At 40.6% G+C, this 17,423-nt stretch overlaps 2 protein-coding genes across 2 annotated transcripts; both read right to left on the bottom strand.

Moving 5' to 3' along the window:
- Nucleotides 1-91: 91 nt before the first annotated feature.
- On the bottom strand, nt 92-9,438 carry akap17a (A kinase (PRKA) anchor protein 17A). Its single transcript, XM_023416671.2, has 7 exons — nt 9,298-9,438; nt 8,114-8,461; nt 7,488-7,706; nt 6,777-6,989; nt 5,183-5,331; nt 4,056-4,296; nt 92-3,055 (listed from the first exon to the last, which is right to left on the bottom strand). The coding sequence occupies exons 2-7, from the start codon at nt 8,438-8,440 to the stop codon at nt 2,147-2,149; spliced, it is 2,058 nt and encodes a 685-aa protein (XP_023272439.1). The 5' UTR covers nt 8,441-8,461; nt 9,298-9,438; the 3' UTR covers nt 92-2,146.
- A 1,916-nt stretch (nt 9,439-11,354) lies between these two features.
- On the bottom strand, nt 11,355-16,922 carry sowahca (sosondowah ankyrin repeat domain family Ca). The gene is made up of 4 exons (XM_023416633.2): nt 16,349-16,922; nt 15,460-15,827; nt 14,209-14,598; nt 11,355-13,846 (listed from the first exon to the last, which is right to left on the bottom strand). The coding sequence occupies exons 1-4, from the start codon at nt 16,695-16,697 to the stop codon at nt 13,379-13,381; spliced, it is 1,575 nt and encodes a 524-aa protein (XP_023272401.1). The 5' UTR covers nt 16,698-16,922; the 3' UTR covers nt 11,355-13,378.
- Between the last annotated feature and the right edge of the window lie 501 nt (nt 16,923-17,423).

The following is a 17,423-nucleotide window of genomic DNA, read 5'->3' as shown; positions in this document are numbered from 1 at the left end:
GGATTACATAGACACTCATCAGTTTGACTATTCATCATTCATCCACACAGTTCATTAAACCAGAGGTGTACAGACAGAATAAAGATTGGAGTTGGGCAGGTTGTAACCTTGATCAAGGCTTTCGGGAAATAAGTTTATATATAGAGAGATAAAAATGGACATACGTTGCTCAGATCGTGGTACCAACAGCATTAAATCATGCAGGAGTGCATTTAAAAACACTGACAATAATCACTTTTGACACAGAGTTAAAATTAATCACAGTGGAGCATAATACAATTTTAAAGTTGAAAATTTAGGTGGCAGAAAGAAATCAGAAACCTAATACTTGAACTTTTTTTGGGGGGATATTTTGAAAGCTTATTATAGTGACAAAATTGCAAAGTACATTTTCATTAACTGAAATAAAACAATTCTTTCTAAAAGTTCCCAGCTTGGATTTTTATTTTAACCATGTGTGCAAGGCATGCTCTAGTAGTTGATGAGCATACAGTATACAGAACAAATGGGCTTTGCTATGACAAGTAGCTATGTCAAAGTAGAAGTGTCAACAAAACTGAGACCGAAGTCTCCCAAGCTTAAATTCTGCATCAAGAACAGTTTGTACTGTAACTAGCAAGGTTAAAGAAATGTATCCAGTATACAATGTGAGCATGAAAGCAGGAGTTACATCCTCGCATCCCATTTGTACCTGGTACTGTGCTGGTTTGATTTAAAAACCCAAAAGCAATAATTAAACTTTGTTCCAAACTTGAAAAACTAAAGTGGTCTCAAATCCATCACTGTATTCAAGAGTCACATATGACTAAGGAAAGAGGGAGTGCACTGCTTGCTGAGTCAGGTCCAGTATGTCATGATGCCATCTTCATTATGAAGCATTAAGGCTGTCTCTGAAATCTCTCTTTCATTCCCTACTTCTGACATAATGGGCACTACATAGTGGACACGTTTAAACACTTACCATGTAGACACTCACACAAAATCGCAGACAGTAAATTTAGTCCACTATAGAGTAAACAGGGAGGGATTTCGGACACAGCCTTCACGCAACTCCTCACTCTTTCATTTCCAACAAAACAATTCCTCCAAATATTCCAAAATTCAAAACACTTAAAAAAAAAAAAAAAAAAAAAAAAAATCAGCCTTTCTTAACGGAAACTATGTGAACATCAAAAAGGCTGTCCATTGTTGTGTTTTTTTCTGAGCTGCTTAACAGCAACACAGCCAATACTGAAGCAGTATTCCAAGAAATATTTCAGGCAGCTAACACATGACGACGACCAGTATGTCTACCAGTCAGCCCAAACACTTATAGTCTTATAGTGTGTGGAAACTTCACATTTGTACCGGAGCAGCAGCCATTCTTCACAGTCCATTAGTCCACTTAAAAGTCTTCTACAACTATGGCAGCCATGAGGGGGAGTTCAGGTGCTTGTTGGAGGCTTGATGTAAAAGTTGTTGAAATTTTAATTCGATTAGAAGTCAGTAGAGGATGCTGTGTTTTACTGTCTGAAGTCAGGCTGCAGCTGTGGATGAACAGGCTGGTGCCACAACAAAAATGACTAATGCAATTTGTTCTCAGCACCTGCCACTTTCTATAGCTCACTGTTGTTCATGCACAATGACACACTGGAGAAAATAAAAGTAATCAACAGGCTCATCTGTGTTCTCAACTGCCGATATATTGAATATCAGTGATTAGTGTATACAGTGATCACTAATCACTGATACAAATTGTAATATCCAATTATGTTTGTTCTTGTTATTCTAACTTTCAGAGTTGTGTTTCAGTGTCTTTCCCTCCAAATGAATAATGAACGATACAGTATCTTTCACACATAGAATGACATTCTAACGAAACCGAATAGTAAATTTGGCATTTTATGCCAAAGTGTAAAGATGCTGAATATTTGAACACAATGAATTGTCAGCAGCTTTGATCCAACAATATGAAATGTAACAAAAAAATAAAAATAAAGGTAAAAGCAACTAACAACTGTTGTTTCAGTTGATTCTGTAGTTGAGTTGACTTTTATATGTTTTTTTTAATAGCTAAGATTTCTTTTTTTACTATGTAGTGCCATGCCAATTAAGGGACCAAAAATATCTTGACATATGAATTAACAAACTGATTATACTGATGAGTTTAGCGTCGTCTGGAATGGCTCCTGTCTCTACTGTTGCTGTGTCTCCTGTATCTTCGACTGTTATGGCTGTGACTCCTCCTGTCTCTACTTTTATTGCTGCTCCTGGAGCTGCCTCTGCTGTATCTGCGGTGACTATGTCGATTACTCCTCCCCCTGCTGTAGCTCTTCCCACTGCTGCTCCTGCTCCTGTCTCTACTCGAGCTGGTGCTTCTGCTGCTATGGCTGTGCCTCCTGCTGCCATGGCGACTGTAGCTCCTCCTGTGACGACTGGAGCTCCTCCTATGGCGGCTGGAGCTCCTTCTCCTCCTGCTGTGGCTGTGGGAGCGCCTCCCCACCCCCCTGCTGTGGGAACTCCTCTCTCTGTGGGAGTGGTCCTGCTCTCTCCCTTGCTCCCTGCTATGTCTGCTCCTCACCACCTCTTCCCTCCTTCCCTCCCGGCCTTTCTTCCTGTCCTCCCCTCCTCTCCTCACCTCCGTTGCTCTGTTTTGCCCCGAAACGTGGCCCTGCGCACTAGATTTGGACACATGTTTCTCTTTGCTCTTAGCTGCCTTTACGCCATTCATCCTGCCAAAAACCCCCAACATCACATCAGTGCCACCAGGAACAGAGGCCTCGTCAGGCGTTACAGGTCCAGCCTGGTCCTGCGTGTCCGGAGATTTTGTTGTTCTTTCGTTGCTCTTCTTCAACAGGTTGCAAAGCAGTCTTTCCCTTAGCTCCTTCTCTCGGCGCTGGAGTTCCAGCGCTCGCTCCTTCTCCACCTCCACCCTCCGAAGCTCCTCCTCCTGCTTGCGTCGGCATGCCTCCAGCTGCTGAAGCCGGGCTAATTCCTCCTTCTGTCGTGCCTGCTCCTGCCTTTCCTGTTCCTCGCGTTGAGCCCTCTCTTTCTCTTGTTGTTGCTGCTTCAGGGCCTGTGGAGGAGAAGGTAACAATGTAGGTAAGAAATACTTCTCCACCACCATCGTTTACGAAATTAAAGTCTGTCAGGACAAAACACTATTCTACCTTACTCTCGGTCAATATGACACGACATTACAACATCATCAAATTCATTTTCTGCTGTATATCAAGCAAGATATCAAAACCACCTTCAGCACCTCTAAAGCTCATTTATTAACAAGTTTTTTCTCTGAACAGAAAGTTAATTGAAGAATGCCCATGTTAACAGGTTAGATCAGCCAAACAGCCTGCATGAGACACGCAACTCATAGCTCACTGCTGCGATACGTCATCTACAATTTTGGTGTCTCTAGAAATAGAGATACAGGAGAGGGTCTGTTGATAGTCATATTGGACAGTGGAGACCACATGCTCTATATGGCCATAGCAGAAACCCAATGTAGGCTATAATTATATGATGTCAATAATTTAACAGGTGCAGGGCAGTATTTTTCCAGTGTGCTCTGTGTGTGTGTGTGTGTGTGTGTGTGTGTGTGTGTGTGTGTGTGTGCGTGTGTGTTAATAATAAGGTTAATAATAACATTTGATTATTGATGGCCATTATCAAAGGCAAACTCAATGCAGAAAGATACAGCTGGCAGTAGCAGTGCTGCAAGCAAAGGCTGTGTAACTCTAGGCAAGAAATCTAACAACCACATTTCCTAAAATGTCAAACCATTCCTTTAAAGATTAACCCAACATCAACAGCCCGTATGTGATGACAGACATGCTACATAAAGTTGTACTTTCTGTATTAAGTTACATGTATTCTCTGGCGTTGAATATTAATGAGGCTTGTGACGTTTGAAATAGTAAAGCTTAACTTAGAGCTCTTCTCAAAAAACAGCCTTTCCAGTTCAGTACAGAGGTGGCAAGAGTATTAAAGTATCAAATATTAACCAGAGTACTGGAATCAAATAAGAAGTGTATTACCAAATGGAGGTGTATTTCTTCTTCGTGTGCATGTTGTACCTTTGCCCTGGCCAGCAGTTCAGCTATGAGCCGTATAGATTCCAGGTTGCGCTGAGCCAGCAGTAGCCTCCTCTCCTCCATTGCAATCTTCATCTGCAGCTTCTTCTGCTCCTCCTCCTGCTGTCGCCTCACCCTCTTCAGGTTCCTCCTTTGCTCTCTCTCCCGAAGCTTCTGCTCTCGTTTCCGCAGCCTCTCCTCCTTCTTCCTCTCCTTCTCCTCCTCTTCCTGCTCCTTCTGCTTCCTGAAAAAGGTTAGTTTGGCATCTGTGAATATCTGCTGGTAGGATGAGTCATTTTCTATTCTTACTCTTGTCAAATAGTACTACATAGTACTGCATTATTTCTCTTCTCAGTACCGAGTACAGTTCTGAGTTAATATTTCAACACCAGCAATAATGATTAATCAATCTACTAAACAAAATTGTTCCTTTCATCATACTAATGATGAATTCCCAAACAATCACTTAATGCTCCTCATTCAAAGCTGCTATCTTCTTACAGAAAGGTAGTTGACAGTAGATGAGAAAAAGTTACACTCATATTTAACAATTGCACTTAATTTATTTTCATTTATAGCATGATTTTCATCTTTATCTATACTTGATTATTGCTCAGTTTAAGAGCCCTTCGCTCGACCAAAGAAAAAAACAAAGCACTTTGCAGTGAGACACACTGCCAATTTCTGGGGAAAAAAAGCAACATCTTAATTTCATTGTGTAAAAACTGGGAAGGAAAACGTTTCGTTATGTTTCGTTAACCCTTGCTCTGGCATTTTTGGGCCAGAATCTAAATCCTTGCAATTTTTTCCTTTGGATTATTTTGTCAGAGATGAAGTCACGAAATGATGAACCGATATATTGTTCATGACACTGTACTGTTGGTTGTTTCTTGTTGCTTAGATTTAAGTTATTCAATCATATTTATCAGCCAAAGTGTGAGTAAAACTGTATTTTGGAATATTTGCTATCTGCTGGCCAAGGTGAATGATTTTCGCCAACTATTTTAATTTAATGTCTTTCCCATAAAATATGAATGCAGTATGTGTTAGAGGTCACTACCCTGTTTCACACTGGGGGCTCTTTTTCATTATAAACAAGTTTTCCCTTGCTCTTTCGTCTTCCATCATACCTCTCCTCCTCCTTACGACGCTCTTCCTCTTCCTTCTCCCGTCGTTTCTGCTCCTCTCTCTGCCTCTCCAGCTCCTGCAACTTCATCCTGTCCAGGCTCCTCCTCTTCAGAGCTGACTCACTCAGGTGCTTGCTCGTGTCAAAAGTCACCTGGACAAAACACAAAAATGCACACATTTTTATGGTGTACTTAGGACAAAGTGCAAGATCATCTTTGTTTTTGTAGAAGAGTCTCTCTTTCAAATACTATAACAGTTTGGAGATCTAGTAACTTTTATTGCAGTTTTAATTAATCTGCTGTATCTTTTTGTATTGTGGAGCCTGTCGAATAAAACCAGTCTCATTAGTCTTGTCACAGTGGAGAGTAAAACAAATCAAGTCAGATTCAGTAAATCCAACAAATGGTTGCTCTAAAAGGTTTAAGGCTATTCTGACATGGCAGATCATTCCTTCCAGTGAAGAACAGATGGTAGAAAATGTGAATTACAACATTGTAGTCCACAGTATATAGTTGGATAATGTAATGATGATTACCACAGTGCCTTGGGTAAAAGTGACTCAGAGTCAGGATCCTGCTGATCAGGTTGGGTTATGTCATACGTAAGAAAGATAAAACTCCTCATGTTCTGGCAAGAGCTACTACAAATATTAGATGCCCTCTATTTTTGTATTTACGTAATTTAACAACAGAACCAACTTACAATATCTTATTTTGTGTCTCATTTCTTTTATACAGACCCTCCTTTGCTTCTTCAACCCTAATTTAGTTTTCACACTGAGGCTTTATTCTGTGGATTAAGAGACCTTACTCTCCTCTACCCTCATTACCTTGGAAATCATGACGAGGCAGATTCAATTCTCATTCCACTAAAAGGTCTTAAAGCTGCGATGTGACTCAAGCGACACAATCTAGTTGCAAAATTTTAGCAGTGGAAAGTCACTGGTGGCCCCACGAACAAAAAAAGAAGTCTCGTTATACACCATTAGGGGTGGTATCAACGAAGTAGTGTTGTGTAGTGTGTCTTTTTTGTTCTGTTTAATAGTAAAACAATTAAACTTCAACTGCCTTTTTTAAGAAGATTGTTGTTGGTCTATAATTTCTTCTTGTCACAAAGGTTTCATTGAGGAAAAAGACGCTTTCTTTATGTACGTATGTATGTATGTATGTATGTATGTATGTATGTATGTATGTATGTATGTATGTATGTATATGTCTATTTTCTGCCATAGGCATTTTTTAATATCAAAAATGTATATATAAATAAAGAATCGATAATTGATCATTAATTTTCCCGATGATCGAATAAGGAAAACTTTTATTCAAGTGCCCATCCCTATACACCATGACAACGAGTAACTCTGGAATTTTCTCAACACTCCCTAAGTTTGTGTTGATCCATTTCTATCTTTAGGACTGAACGTCTAAAGCTCAGAAACGGGAAGCTTTTAGGAGATTGGACATTAATTTACTTAACCCAAAAGTTCTTGGAGGTGCAGTCGAATAATGGGGAAACAAAATATCTTTCACTGTGTTCTTCCCATTGACATTAACATGCCACAGTGTAGCACTATAAGACTACAGCAGCCTGCGGTACCTTGATGTTGCAAGCCACTGCCTTTCCATCGTCTCCTTTGAACATCAGCTTCATGCTGCGCATAGTGTCCATGGCCTTGGTGAAGCCACAATATTCCTGGTACTGGACATAAGCCTCAAAGTTCAGATGGCCTCCAAAGCTGAATGTACTGAAGTTCTTGTCCAGCATTTCCTCTCTGTATGGGTCCAACATGGGGATGTCAACATTTCGCACCTACAATTAAAACAGTGGCATATTGACAAAAATTAAATAACGTCATCTTTTTGGTGATTTTGGACATTTCTTACAATATTTAACTACGATGTTTAAATAAGTGTTTAAGTGTCAAATCACTTAAATATAATGAAAACAATCATAGCAATGTCTTTGAATTTAATTGATTGAGTGAAACAAACTTTATTAACTTCTACTTATTACAAAACTCAATACATGCAGAATTGGCCAGTTTGAGGGGGGATTACAGCTACAGTGATTTCCACACCTTCATCATTTCACCTAAAGTAAGGATCAGTGTTCCAAAAACCTATAGTAATTAGATAATGTATATAGAGATACTGTAAAACCAGTCTTGTCTATGCTAAATTAGCAGGCCAAAAAATCAAAAGTAGTTCAGTAATGTCCCATGTGGTGTGTTATGTCTGCAGTGGAGGGCGCATTAATAGTTGTGCCTTACTGCCTAGTATGAAATGCAGAAACAGAAACATGTACCACCTTGCCAAAGGCCTGGAAAACAGCAATGAGGACCTCTTCAGAGGGCCGGTCCGGGTACTGGCTGTCCTTCTGGCTGAACCATCGGCAAGGAAGTCCCTCCAGATGGATAGTGTCAGGTCTCTCTCCTGGCAGTGTCTCATTCATGTCCTTGGCGTCGCGGAAAAATGAGTCCCAGTCATGACGTGTAGGGAAGTCGACCTTATTCTCTACTGCGCGGACCTGAGAAAGGAAAAGGAGAGAAGCACTGCTGTACACTCACTCACTTTCCAGTTTGTTAGGCAAACCTAGCTAAAAGTAATGCAGTCTAATACAAACAGCCCTGCAATAAACCATGGTTTAAATAAATATGGTCATTATGGCCATTATGGAGGCTGTACTTTGCGGTGCTGTTTAATTGTATTGCATTATACTGATATGTGTTTTTAATATTTAGTCTCTTGTTGATATAAATGGGATGGTCAAAATATTAGGAACATCTGTCAGTTTAACACAGTGCAACTCAACTGCAGCGCAAACTACAACCTTCAAAATAACCAAGAAAGTACCAATTGCAGATGCTGCAATCAGCAAAATAACCTGAAAAGTTTCACCAAGGGGTCTGCGGTCCACTATACTGTCAGCCTTACCTTCAGTACATCAGTAAATCCACTGAGTTTGATGCTCTTCCCATCCAGACGGCTCAGCAGGCTCTTGACCACCGTCTTGTTTTCCACCTCTCCCTCAAAGCGGATGAAGTCCATGGTGCTCTTGGAGATTCTCAGCGCTGAAAACTGCTCTGGAGCTACCATGGCCTTTACCCTCTCCATTACCTCCCAGTTCGAGATGCTCTTGCCTGGGAGCTTGAGCTGGGGCAAAGCCACGCTGACGGTCATTTTGGCAATGGGCTTGAGGTACAGGTTGTACTCAGTGGAGAGGCACACTGCCTCTGTAGTATCATGGACGATGGTGGTCATTGTTGCAGATTGATGAGGAAGCTGCAATAAGTTTGGAGAAAGAGTAAGGACCGTTAGCATATGTTTTCTGTTATAGAAATAACCCTGAATTAGTGGACAATTTTTGTGCTTTTACACCTTCCCGTGTATTTGAAATGAAAGCAGAAACTGTGGTTTACAAATTCAAGGTTATGATTCAAATTGTCAACATGCTGCGCTATCATGTGGAGACATCTTCATGCCAAATTCAACAATATGAAATATCAAGTCGCAGCATTGTTGCAAACACACAATGCTACGATATGAATTAAAAACATTAAAAAAGAAATCACAAAAAAGGGGTGGCATTTTATGCTCGACACACACCTAATTCAGAAAGCCGTATATACACTTTCGCCTGTCTATCAATAGATTTGTTTTTTCCGACATCTAGTTTTAACTAGTGCCTCGTCTCACTAAACCCTCAAGCTTTACTCAACGAAGTTAGCTAGTTGCTAACATTGCCATCAAGGTTTTATGTTGTTTGTGGTGACCCGCTGAAACGCCACCCATCTCTGGTTGCAACGTTACTAGCATAACGATAGCTGTAAACTTTAGCTAGTATTAGATCCTAAAGGGGGATAAACTCAAGGACTGTTGAATGAAACAAATAACTAATGTCAACAATTCATAAACTATACTGGACAAAACGTTAGCACAACGTGCGGGGTGCTTTGGTTACTAACAACAGCTAACGTAAGGGTTATTTCCAGCTAGTTGCGGGCTAGTTAGCTTGACGTGCTGTGTAACTATCGGTTCAGCTTCCAAACAACGTCCGACTACTTTTACATGCTGTTATACAAACGTCAGGCATTACAAAATATTTAATCAACACTTACCTAACAGAAGTTAGCCTCCTGCTACATAAAAATCAACACACCTTTTTTTATTGATTTACAGAGAGCAAAACCGTGCCGGAAAATAATTGAAAAACACCAACAACATGCCACTTCCGCATGCTGTGAACTTTGACCTTAAAAACAGCAGCACTGTGGTCACGTTATTTCGGAACAGTGACACCGTGTGGAACAAAGTGTACAAGAACCTATAGTTAAGAAGAATGGATCATGGGTTGATGTGGCTTTCTGATAAAGATTTCTACAAAATCAACCACATTCATTCGAAATAAAAACCACACGTTTTCATAAGAATTCATCCCCTCTGATATGACACACCAAAATCATAAGTGGAGCAGGTAGTTAATTTGACAGTCACATAATTAGTTATATGGAAATCATCTGTGTGTAGTCAAGGGATTTCATTTTATATACGTCTCTACCTGCAAACAAGTATTAAGTATTTAATATTAATAACAAATTCATATTACTTGGTACCTTCTGATGATTGGCATCAAAAAAGCCTTTAATTTAATGTTGTAAAACAATAAAACATGTAAACCTCTTTCAGCGTGAAATATTTTCTATAGGCCCTGTACGTTACAAGACAAAAGAACGTCCAACAGTGCACATTTGAAAACTTGATGCCTATTTGGCACAGTCAGTCACAAGTTAGGCTTTGTATGAGTGTCATCATCACTGTGGTAACTATTTGGGGTGAGAGGGAGAGATACGGATAGACTGGACATGGATTAGTGCAACAGTGGAGGCTTCAGGCAAAAAAGTTGGCACAGTTTCTCTGAAAAGATGGCAGAGGAATTTACATAATAGGCATTAGCCCCTTCGCTGTGTATGTAGGTCAGTAGCTGCAGTCAGAGAGCCTCTCTACTCTGTCCAGATCAGCAGTCATCTAACAGATAGGCTGCCTAAGGCAACTCTGGAATCCACAGGCCGAGGAAAAATCATCCCTTCAGTGACCTCTATAAATCTTTATTTGCCTTGTAGAGGAGGGCAAATAAGAGAGATCAGAAACATCAAAAGAGCAGACTCTGACTCTACAGCATTTACATTTACATAAGCAACACATTCGTGGTATGTAATGACCGTTTACATGTAATCCTGCTTTAAAATGGTTGTTTTGATCTGGTAAACATGAAATACAGAACAGGCCCAGACATGAAGCTAGAAGAACATCAGTGCCACAAGAGGATTGTCAGAGTTGTAGTTATCTATCCCGTCACAGGGGCTGAGCACATTGGCTGGAAATGTACTATATCCCTCTTACACACATGCCTTATGAATATCAAATGAATATTATCTGCTTTTTGCATTGATAATTCTTATCCCAGTGACTGGATAACATGCTAAACTACATGGCTAATAGAAAAAGAAAATAATCAAAACTACTTGTCCTATGTCACCTCTTATCATGAGCAATATACAAATAAAACTTGGAAAAACTGATGTCTGCACTTGAAATTGTTCTGAACTTGCATTGCATGTTACATTTTATATCCTAACCCTAACACTTTGACCCAAACCAGACCAGTGTAGACTCAATCACACAATCTTTAAAGGATGTTTGTCCTTTTAACAATAGAAGTGCACATACACAGACACAGACACAGACACACACACACACACACACACACACACACACACACAACACAACAGGTGCAGTATGAGGACTGGCTGTGAATATATCAGGTCCAGTGTTACACAGGCAGCTTGCGGACACGAAGCAGTGGACATGCTGTAAATGCTGGATTAAAGCTGGCACAGAGGGTCATCAGATCATCAATTATTCAGCACCACCAGACAAGGACAATCCCTTGGTGTCAGCAGGAATGACAGATGAAATAGCGTGCTTCATTTGGGGCGTTAGTGCATTCTGGTTGGATGCCACACCAGAATTCATGATGTTTGATTTGCTATTCTGACATTAAAATGATCATTTATAAATAGTGAATATCACCCCCCTCCCCTCCCCCCCAAAAAACTTATGTCTACTAACTGAGCACTGACTTGAACATTTGAACTGAAGAGACTACTGACTCTAGTTTTATCCAAATAATTATTGCTTTATCATATCCAGGGATGAGAATGAAGAGAAAAATGGCAGTGACAACAGTGTTTTCACACCACATAACAACTTCACAGTATTTCACAAAGAAGACAGACACAATGTCTTACAGACTTAAAAATTAACAGTGCACAGTATTTACATTTCCCATATTCATGCAGATGAAAAAGTGATGTCAAAGTACATCTGTATAATACATTTCTACATCAAAATGCATCAACCACACAATTACATGAAGCCCTATGATTTGAGTACAAATGTTACAAAAGGGAACATTCATGAAATCTAGGATGTGTCATTGAGTAAGTAAGGTTCACATATTTGGGAAAACAGTCAAAAAGTCATGTGCTCCTCAGCTACATACAGCATATTCTGGTCTAGACTCTTCAATATTCACAGATGAAACAGACATAGTTAAAGAGCAAGTGATTGTGTACATGCAAAGTTAGATCTACACATGGACAGTATAGACCTTATATTCAATATCATATGATGCAGTTTGTTTGATTGCATATTTACTGTAAAACTGATCAGTGCCATGTTGGGTGTCAACGTCAATGGTTGTCTAGACCTGGACCAATTCTCATTTACATTATGTATCTATTGTCACGGAATTATTAAACTGTAAATCCTGCATGAAATGGTGAATCTGTACCATTATTCAGAATAATTTTTGGAATGAAATTAGTCAAATATATACAATTAAATATCTGAAAACACTGTGAAACACAGCAACTGACCTTCAGAGACTCATACCACTTAAACTCCCCCACAAAGAAGAAATGTAACAATAAGTAAACAAGACTCCGTGGATCTGAGGTACATTATGGTCAGTAGAAAAAGGTATATAAACATTGTCAGCTTTCCCTGTGCTTCCACCCTTTGAAACAGTGATAGTGATCAGTCCTTATATAGCTAATTGGATCCAGGTAAAGCCATGGTAGCTTGGAAATATTCATCAGTGTAACCAGCTAACTCTTGACAACTATTGATCAACATACGTGAAAAGTTATAGAAAAATTTCATTGTCTCATTTATACTTTTATATATGCAGTAGATTACATACATACATCTAGATTTGTAACAATTTGGTTGCCCACTTAAATTGTGTATACAATATTAATATGTAAATGTGAACTGGGACCAAAAACAGCTGTCGTGGTTTCCTCCCTTTATCATCAACCATCGTCAAAGTGACAAGTGCAAACATGATGACTGTACATGGTTGTTTAAACAGACAAGAATTCAGTGGTTACAGCACTTTGAATAAGAAAATCTGCTACTTGAAAATAAAAAAAAGGACTCATTCACATTACAGAAATATACTAAAAAAATTCAGCACCAACCAATCACAGGAGGTTGAAATATAGAAAATAAGTTCTAGAAATATATTAATTTACTCTGCAAAAACATGATTGTGTTGAATGAAACCAAGTGCTATTTTGAATCCCTTGCCACTGTGAGTGAAAACTAAAGTGAAAACCAAATACAATCCTTCCTGTTGCTTTTGCATTTGTGTGAACATTGCTCTAGTGTAAGGTCTTAAACTAAAAAAAACTGGTGTGATACTTGCTAACTGCTACCTACAGAGCCTAAAAAATATAGAAAAACCCATTAACACAAAAATCAAGTTCAAAATGAATTCAAAGAGCAGTAGATCAGATTTCAATCAATGAACTGTCGCAGCAAAAAAATGAAATAAAATAAAAAATCTACATGAACAGTGTCCTCCAGTTAGTAGTCAACATAAGCTTAACAACTGCAAAAGGAACAAAAATAAGTTATAATATTTTTAGAAAAACATATTTGTGGTTATTTATTGAAAATTCTATAATAATAAAACTTTAAAAACAGCTTGATACTATATATTAGGATGTGTACTATTCATTTTGGTCACAAAAATGTCTGACCTGTCAGCTTATGAAGGTGAGTAAACTTTATCCTGTAAAACATGTCAAACTGGTTTAAATATCTATGTCGCTGGTTCACACGGATGTAAATTCATCCAAACAGGTTGGACAGCGGTCGGGTTCGGAGAGGACTGCTGGGGAGCTCTTCTCCTCTTCCCACCTCCCCCGTGTCTCGAAAGGAGGCGCTGTGGATGATCTGGGCTCGGTGGCGCCCTCTGTGAAGCCGGGCGTTCAGCCGGCTCAGAGACGACTTCCTCTGCATTCCCCCTTTGGTCTTCCCAGTCCCGACTGCCTCCTCTGCTGCTTCAGCTGGTGGATTCAGCAGCCGCAATGGATTCAGATTGCCCTGGAGGACTCTAGGAAACCTCCAGCCACGTCCTCCTCCGCCACTGCTGCCATTAGTGTTTTCGCTGTCTGACTCGGCACACGGTGAGGTGACCACTCCTTCCTCCTGCAGGTCAGCGGCCAGTGGTGGGGAAAGGTACTGGATGGCTCGCCTCCCGCTGTAGTCTCGAGCCTCGGGGTCTGCCTCCCAGTCTGACAGCAATACACGAACCACCTGTCAATCACATACGAGGAAAATTCAGAGAGAGACACGATGCATCCCAAGACATCCCCATGTCTTAGCGTAGGGAAGACTTTTATGTTGTCAGATTGCTACCTTCATTATTAGACCTATTTACAATGGGCTGTGTTTGGGATTAAGTTAATAGCAAGTGAAAAAAGTGAAAAAAAAGAAACAACAGGTGATATAAATTAAGTTAGTTCTTTCTTTCCATGGATCATCTCCCATGTTTTGAAGAAGACCCTCCAATGATTCTAGCTGGAGCAGACAGAGTGAGTGTGTTATCTGCTGCATCACTGAGCATATGTAACACATTACACCCCACCATCACCACCAGCAGCATCGAAGCAACCCACCTGTGTGTGTCCATGCATGGCTGCCAGGTGTAGCGGTGTGTATCCAGCACTTGATCTCACGTTTACATTCACAGGTATAGCATTCTCTTTGGCAAAGGCCAGCAGCTGGGAGAGCAGCTCAGCTTTGCCCTGCTTGGCCGCCCAGTGGAGGCAGGTAAAGCCGGTCACAAAGTCTCTCTTGGCCACTAGGCTGGGTTCGACAGATAGCAGGGGCTGCAGGCTTTCCCATAGGCCATCTGAGGCGCACAGCATCCACTCGTGCTCTAGTGGGTCCAGGGTCACTGAGGCACAGTCTTCATCAGTGGCTGATGAGAGAAGTGATGCCGAATCGCCATCACTCCTAACTGAGTCCCGGAGGCGTGAGCCACGATTGATCAGAGACCTCCGGACCTGCAAAAGGAAGAACATGGGAGAGAAAGAGGAGTACACTTTACATCAATGGTTTTGTATTTCACCAGATAATACAGTAGCTCTTTATCATGCTCTTCACGGGTTCTTAGTTGCACCATAAATAACAGTTTCAAAAGACAAGATAAACAAAAGTAGGCCTGATATCAGGGCACTGACCACTATTGTTCATCACAGTAAAGCATTTAACTGGAGTAAATTGTATAAAGACATCTTTGAGAATCAACAAATCACATAGTCAGTTTTGTCGGTTGTTGCCTTCTGATGATCATCAAAAGAAGCTTATAGGTCAACCTGCTCCAGAGTTACGGCAAAATGTGTTACATCACTGAGTCAAATCACCCAGTTACATAAGATAGATAACTGTTGCTGTGGAATTACTTGTCATGCATATTGCATTTGTGATCACACCCCAATTGGTGATTTATTTTCTATCAGCTTTCAAAGTTCTGTGTTTGGGCCATGCTGCCACAGTAGCAAAGGCAGAGGAACCTGCTCAGGTTCATCTATGAACAGCTGTGTGCCATTCAGGTTTTTGGTGCACACCCAGAGGTGAAACACCTGCCATGACATCACAGCTTTAGGTGTTGCCAAAAGTATAACATGGTTCAAAGTTTGAAACAATCAAAGCAGTGCTGCAGCATTTTTCTGTTACATCTGAATCAGTCAGTTTTTAGAGGTTGAAGCCGATAAACAGATGTTTTTACAAGCTTAGACTGTTACTTGTTCTAACTGCTATGCCCTGTAGAGAGCTTTGTAAAGTTGACATACAAATAAATTGTGACTTAACAATAATAATCTACTTAGAAGCTTTTGTCATGCTAGAGGAACGTGGTATCCTACCTGAGGAGAACTACTCATCATCAGCTCTATGAAGTTCCTGCGACTTCCCTTGGGCGTGTTGATATCTCCAACAGGGTCCAGCCCTTCCAAGGCGCTGTCTTCAGATAGGCAGCTGGTCAGCATGGCACGCTGGGAACCTTTGGACACTCTACGTGCCCCTCTCACCTGCCAACCAGGGTGAGCCTGGTCCACATCTTGCATCCCAATAACTGGGGCTGACTCTCGCCTCCTCCTGTCCCTCAGCTTCACCTCTCCACCAGAAGTAGGTGTCCCTGTGTTGGCCTTATTCTGGGAGGGGGTTGCAGGTTGCCCATTGCCATTTGACTGCTTGTCATTGTCCAGGTCTGCACCAGGTTGGCTGGGTACTCCTGTGAAACCATTGAACATGTTTTTGTCATTGTCACTCAGCTCTGATACTGTAAGATGTGGTTGTTGATTACATGTACATGTAGAATTGAACAGGTTGTTGCATAATATGAACTCAAACTCCATTATATCTTGCACAGGTAAAGTAAAATCTTGTTAATGATCTTAATCATCTCTGGTCATTATTGTTATCATGAATTGTTATGTTTTACCGCATCTTTGACATTAAAGAGGCCACAATTAGAGGGCATAATGATAGGAGTTTGGCAGCTTTAGTCTAAACATATACAGAACAATGGCCCAACCTTGGTACTTGATATTGTTCATCATCTGGTGAGGAGACAGTACAACCTTACCAAATTAGTAAATAACTAGACATACAGTAACAAAAATATAAATATAACCTTGGTTAAATGTGTAAAGACGAGCTGTAATCAATTTAGTGGAATACAAACAAACAAATCACGGACAAAACAAAGGATAATATCGGATAAAATGAACACAAATGGTGCATCTCCCTCACCTGTTTGGTGTCCGTTGTCAGGGTTGCCGTTGACACTGTTGTCCAGTGTCTCCTGGATATTGCCGTTGCACTCTGCTTGATCGTAGCCGTCCGCGTCCGCACGCATCACCGACCCCGCGCTGCCTTCAGTATTCAAACACACAAATTTCACACCGTTTTCCACCTTCACGAAACCCACTTTGTCCACGATGCGTTTCAGCACGTCGCGATCCACCTCTTCCTTCGACTGGTCATTTTCCCCCAGACCTGATAGGAAATGATCGATCAACTCCATCTGTTGGACCCTCCCTCCTCTCTCCATCAGGAACTCCTGCACGGCTTGCTCCGTGCACTGGGACGCCATCATCATCCTTGGACGGCCCAAACACCGCGCAACGATAATCAAGTCGCACAAGGACGTTTCAAAATGACTCCATGTTCATGCTGCTGTCATTCACTGGGGTCGGTGACAACGGATGACAGCATCTTCTTCTCCGGCCTCCTCCTCTTTTCCATGGGGAAGATCTGTGTCGGGCTCCGGCAGATAGGGGTCGCACGTCGCTGAAACAACTGAGCAAACCGCTCACCACTGCAAAATTCATGTGGCGTTCCCGTGCTCCTCGTAAACTCGAACTTTCAATAACTCGAAAAATGGACCATGTAGTAAAAGTACAGATTTTTGGAGAAAAGTGTGGGTTTATTTAAAGTCGATTTAGCCATGATGGCGTAAGAATGATTTGGAAATATACTTAGGACCAGTATTAAATAACAAACTGATTTTGATTTGTAATAGAACACGTTGATAATCTGTTTTAACAAGACAAACCATGGTAATCTTGTTGGTCAACGGCATAGACTGTATACAGTAAACAGATACACAACAAATGGAAGTCCATGGAAGCTTAATTAAATGAGTGAAAAGTTACAATTGTTTATCGTACACAGAATGATGTAAAGACAGTAACTAGCCTGGTAAAATTAATGTTTTATCCTAAAACCTGAGTTAGCTTTGGATTTCTTTCTTTCAAAACTAACCGAGCAGACAAAATAAAGTACTTTTCAAAAGAGTCTCATAATTCTTGTTTTTAAGGTCAAA

This window comes from Seriola lalandi, unplaced genomic scaffold, assembly GCF_002814215.2.
Source record: "Seriola lalandi dorsalis isolate HSWRI2012SDOR001 ecotype SW California unplaced genomic scaffold, Sedor1 jcf7180002054568, whole genome shotgun sequence".
Taxonomy (NCBI): Eukaryota; Metazoa; Chordata; class Actinopteri; order Carangiformes; family Carangidae; genus Seriola; species Seriola lalandi.
Note: the sequence above shows the minus strand (reverse complement) of the source record. Positions and strands in the feature narration are given on the sequence as shown.

What these genes read in the sequence shown, in the direction of transcription:
- sowahca (XM_023416633.2), bottom strand. Translation starts at nt 16,697, where the DNA reads ATGATGATGGCGTCCCAGTGCACGGAGCAAGCCGTGCAGGAGTTCCTG. An exon ending in TGATGAGTAGTTCTCCTCAG is followed by an intron (nt 14,599 to 15,459) that starts GTAGGATACCAC and finishes TTCCTTTTGCAG; the next exon opens with GTCCGGAGGTCTCTGATCAA. An exon ending in CCATGCATGGACACACACAG is followed by an intron (nt 13,847 to 14,208) that starts GTGGGTTGCTTC and finishes TGTGATTGACAG; the next exon opens with GTGGTTCGTGTATTGCTGTC.
- akap17a (XM_023416671.2), bottom strand. Translation starts at nt 8,440, where the DNA reads ATGACCACCATCGTCCATGATACTACAGAGGCAGTGTGCCTCTCCACT. An exon ending in TTTTCCAGGCCTTTGGCAAG is followed by an intron (nt 6,990 to 7,487) that starts GTGGTACATGTT and finishes TTTTAATTGTAG; the next exon opens with GTGCGAAATGTTGACATCCC. An exon ending in CGTCGTAAGGAGGAGGAGAG is followed by an intron (nt 4,297 to 5,182) that starts GTATGATGGAAG and finishes AACCTTTTTCAG; the next exon opens with GAAGCAGAAGGAGCAGGAAG.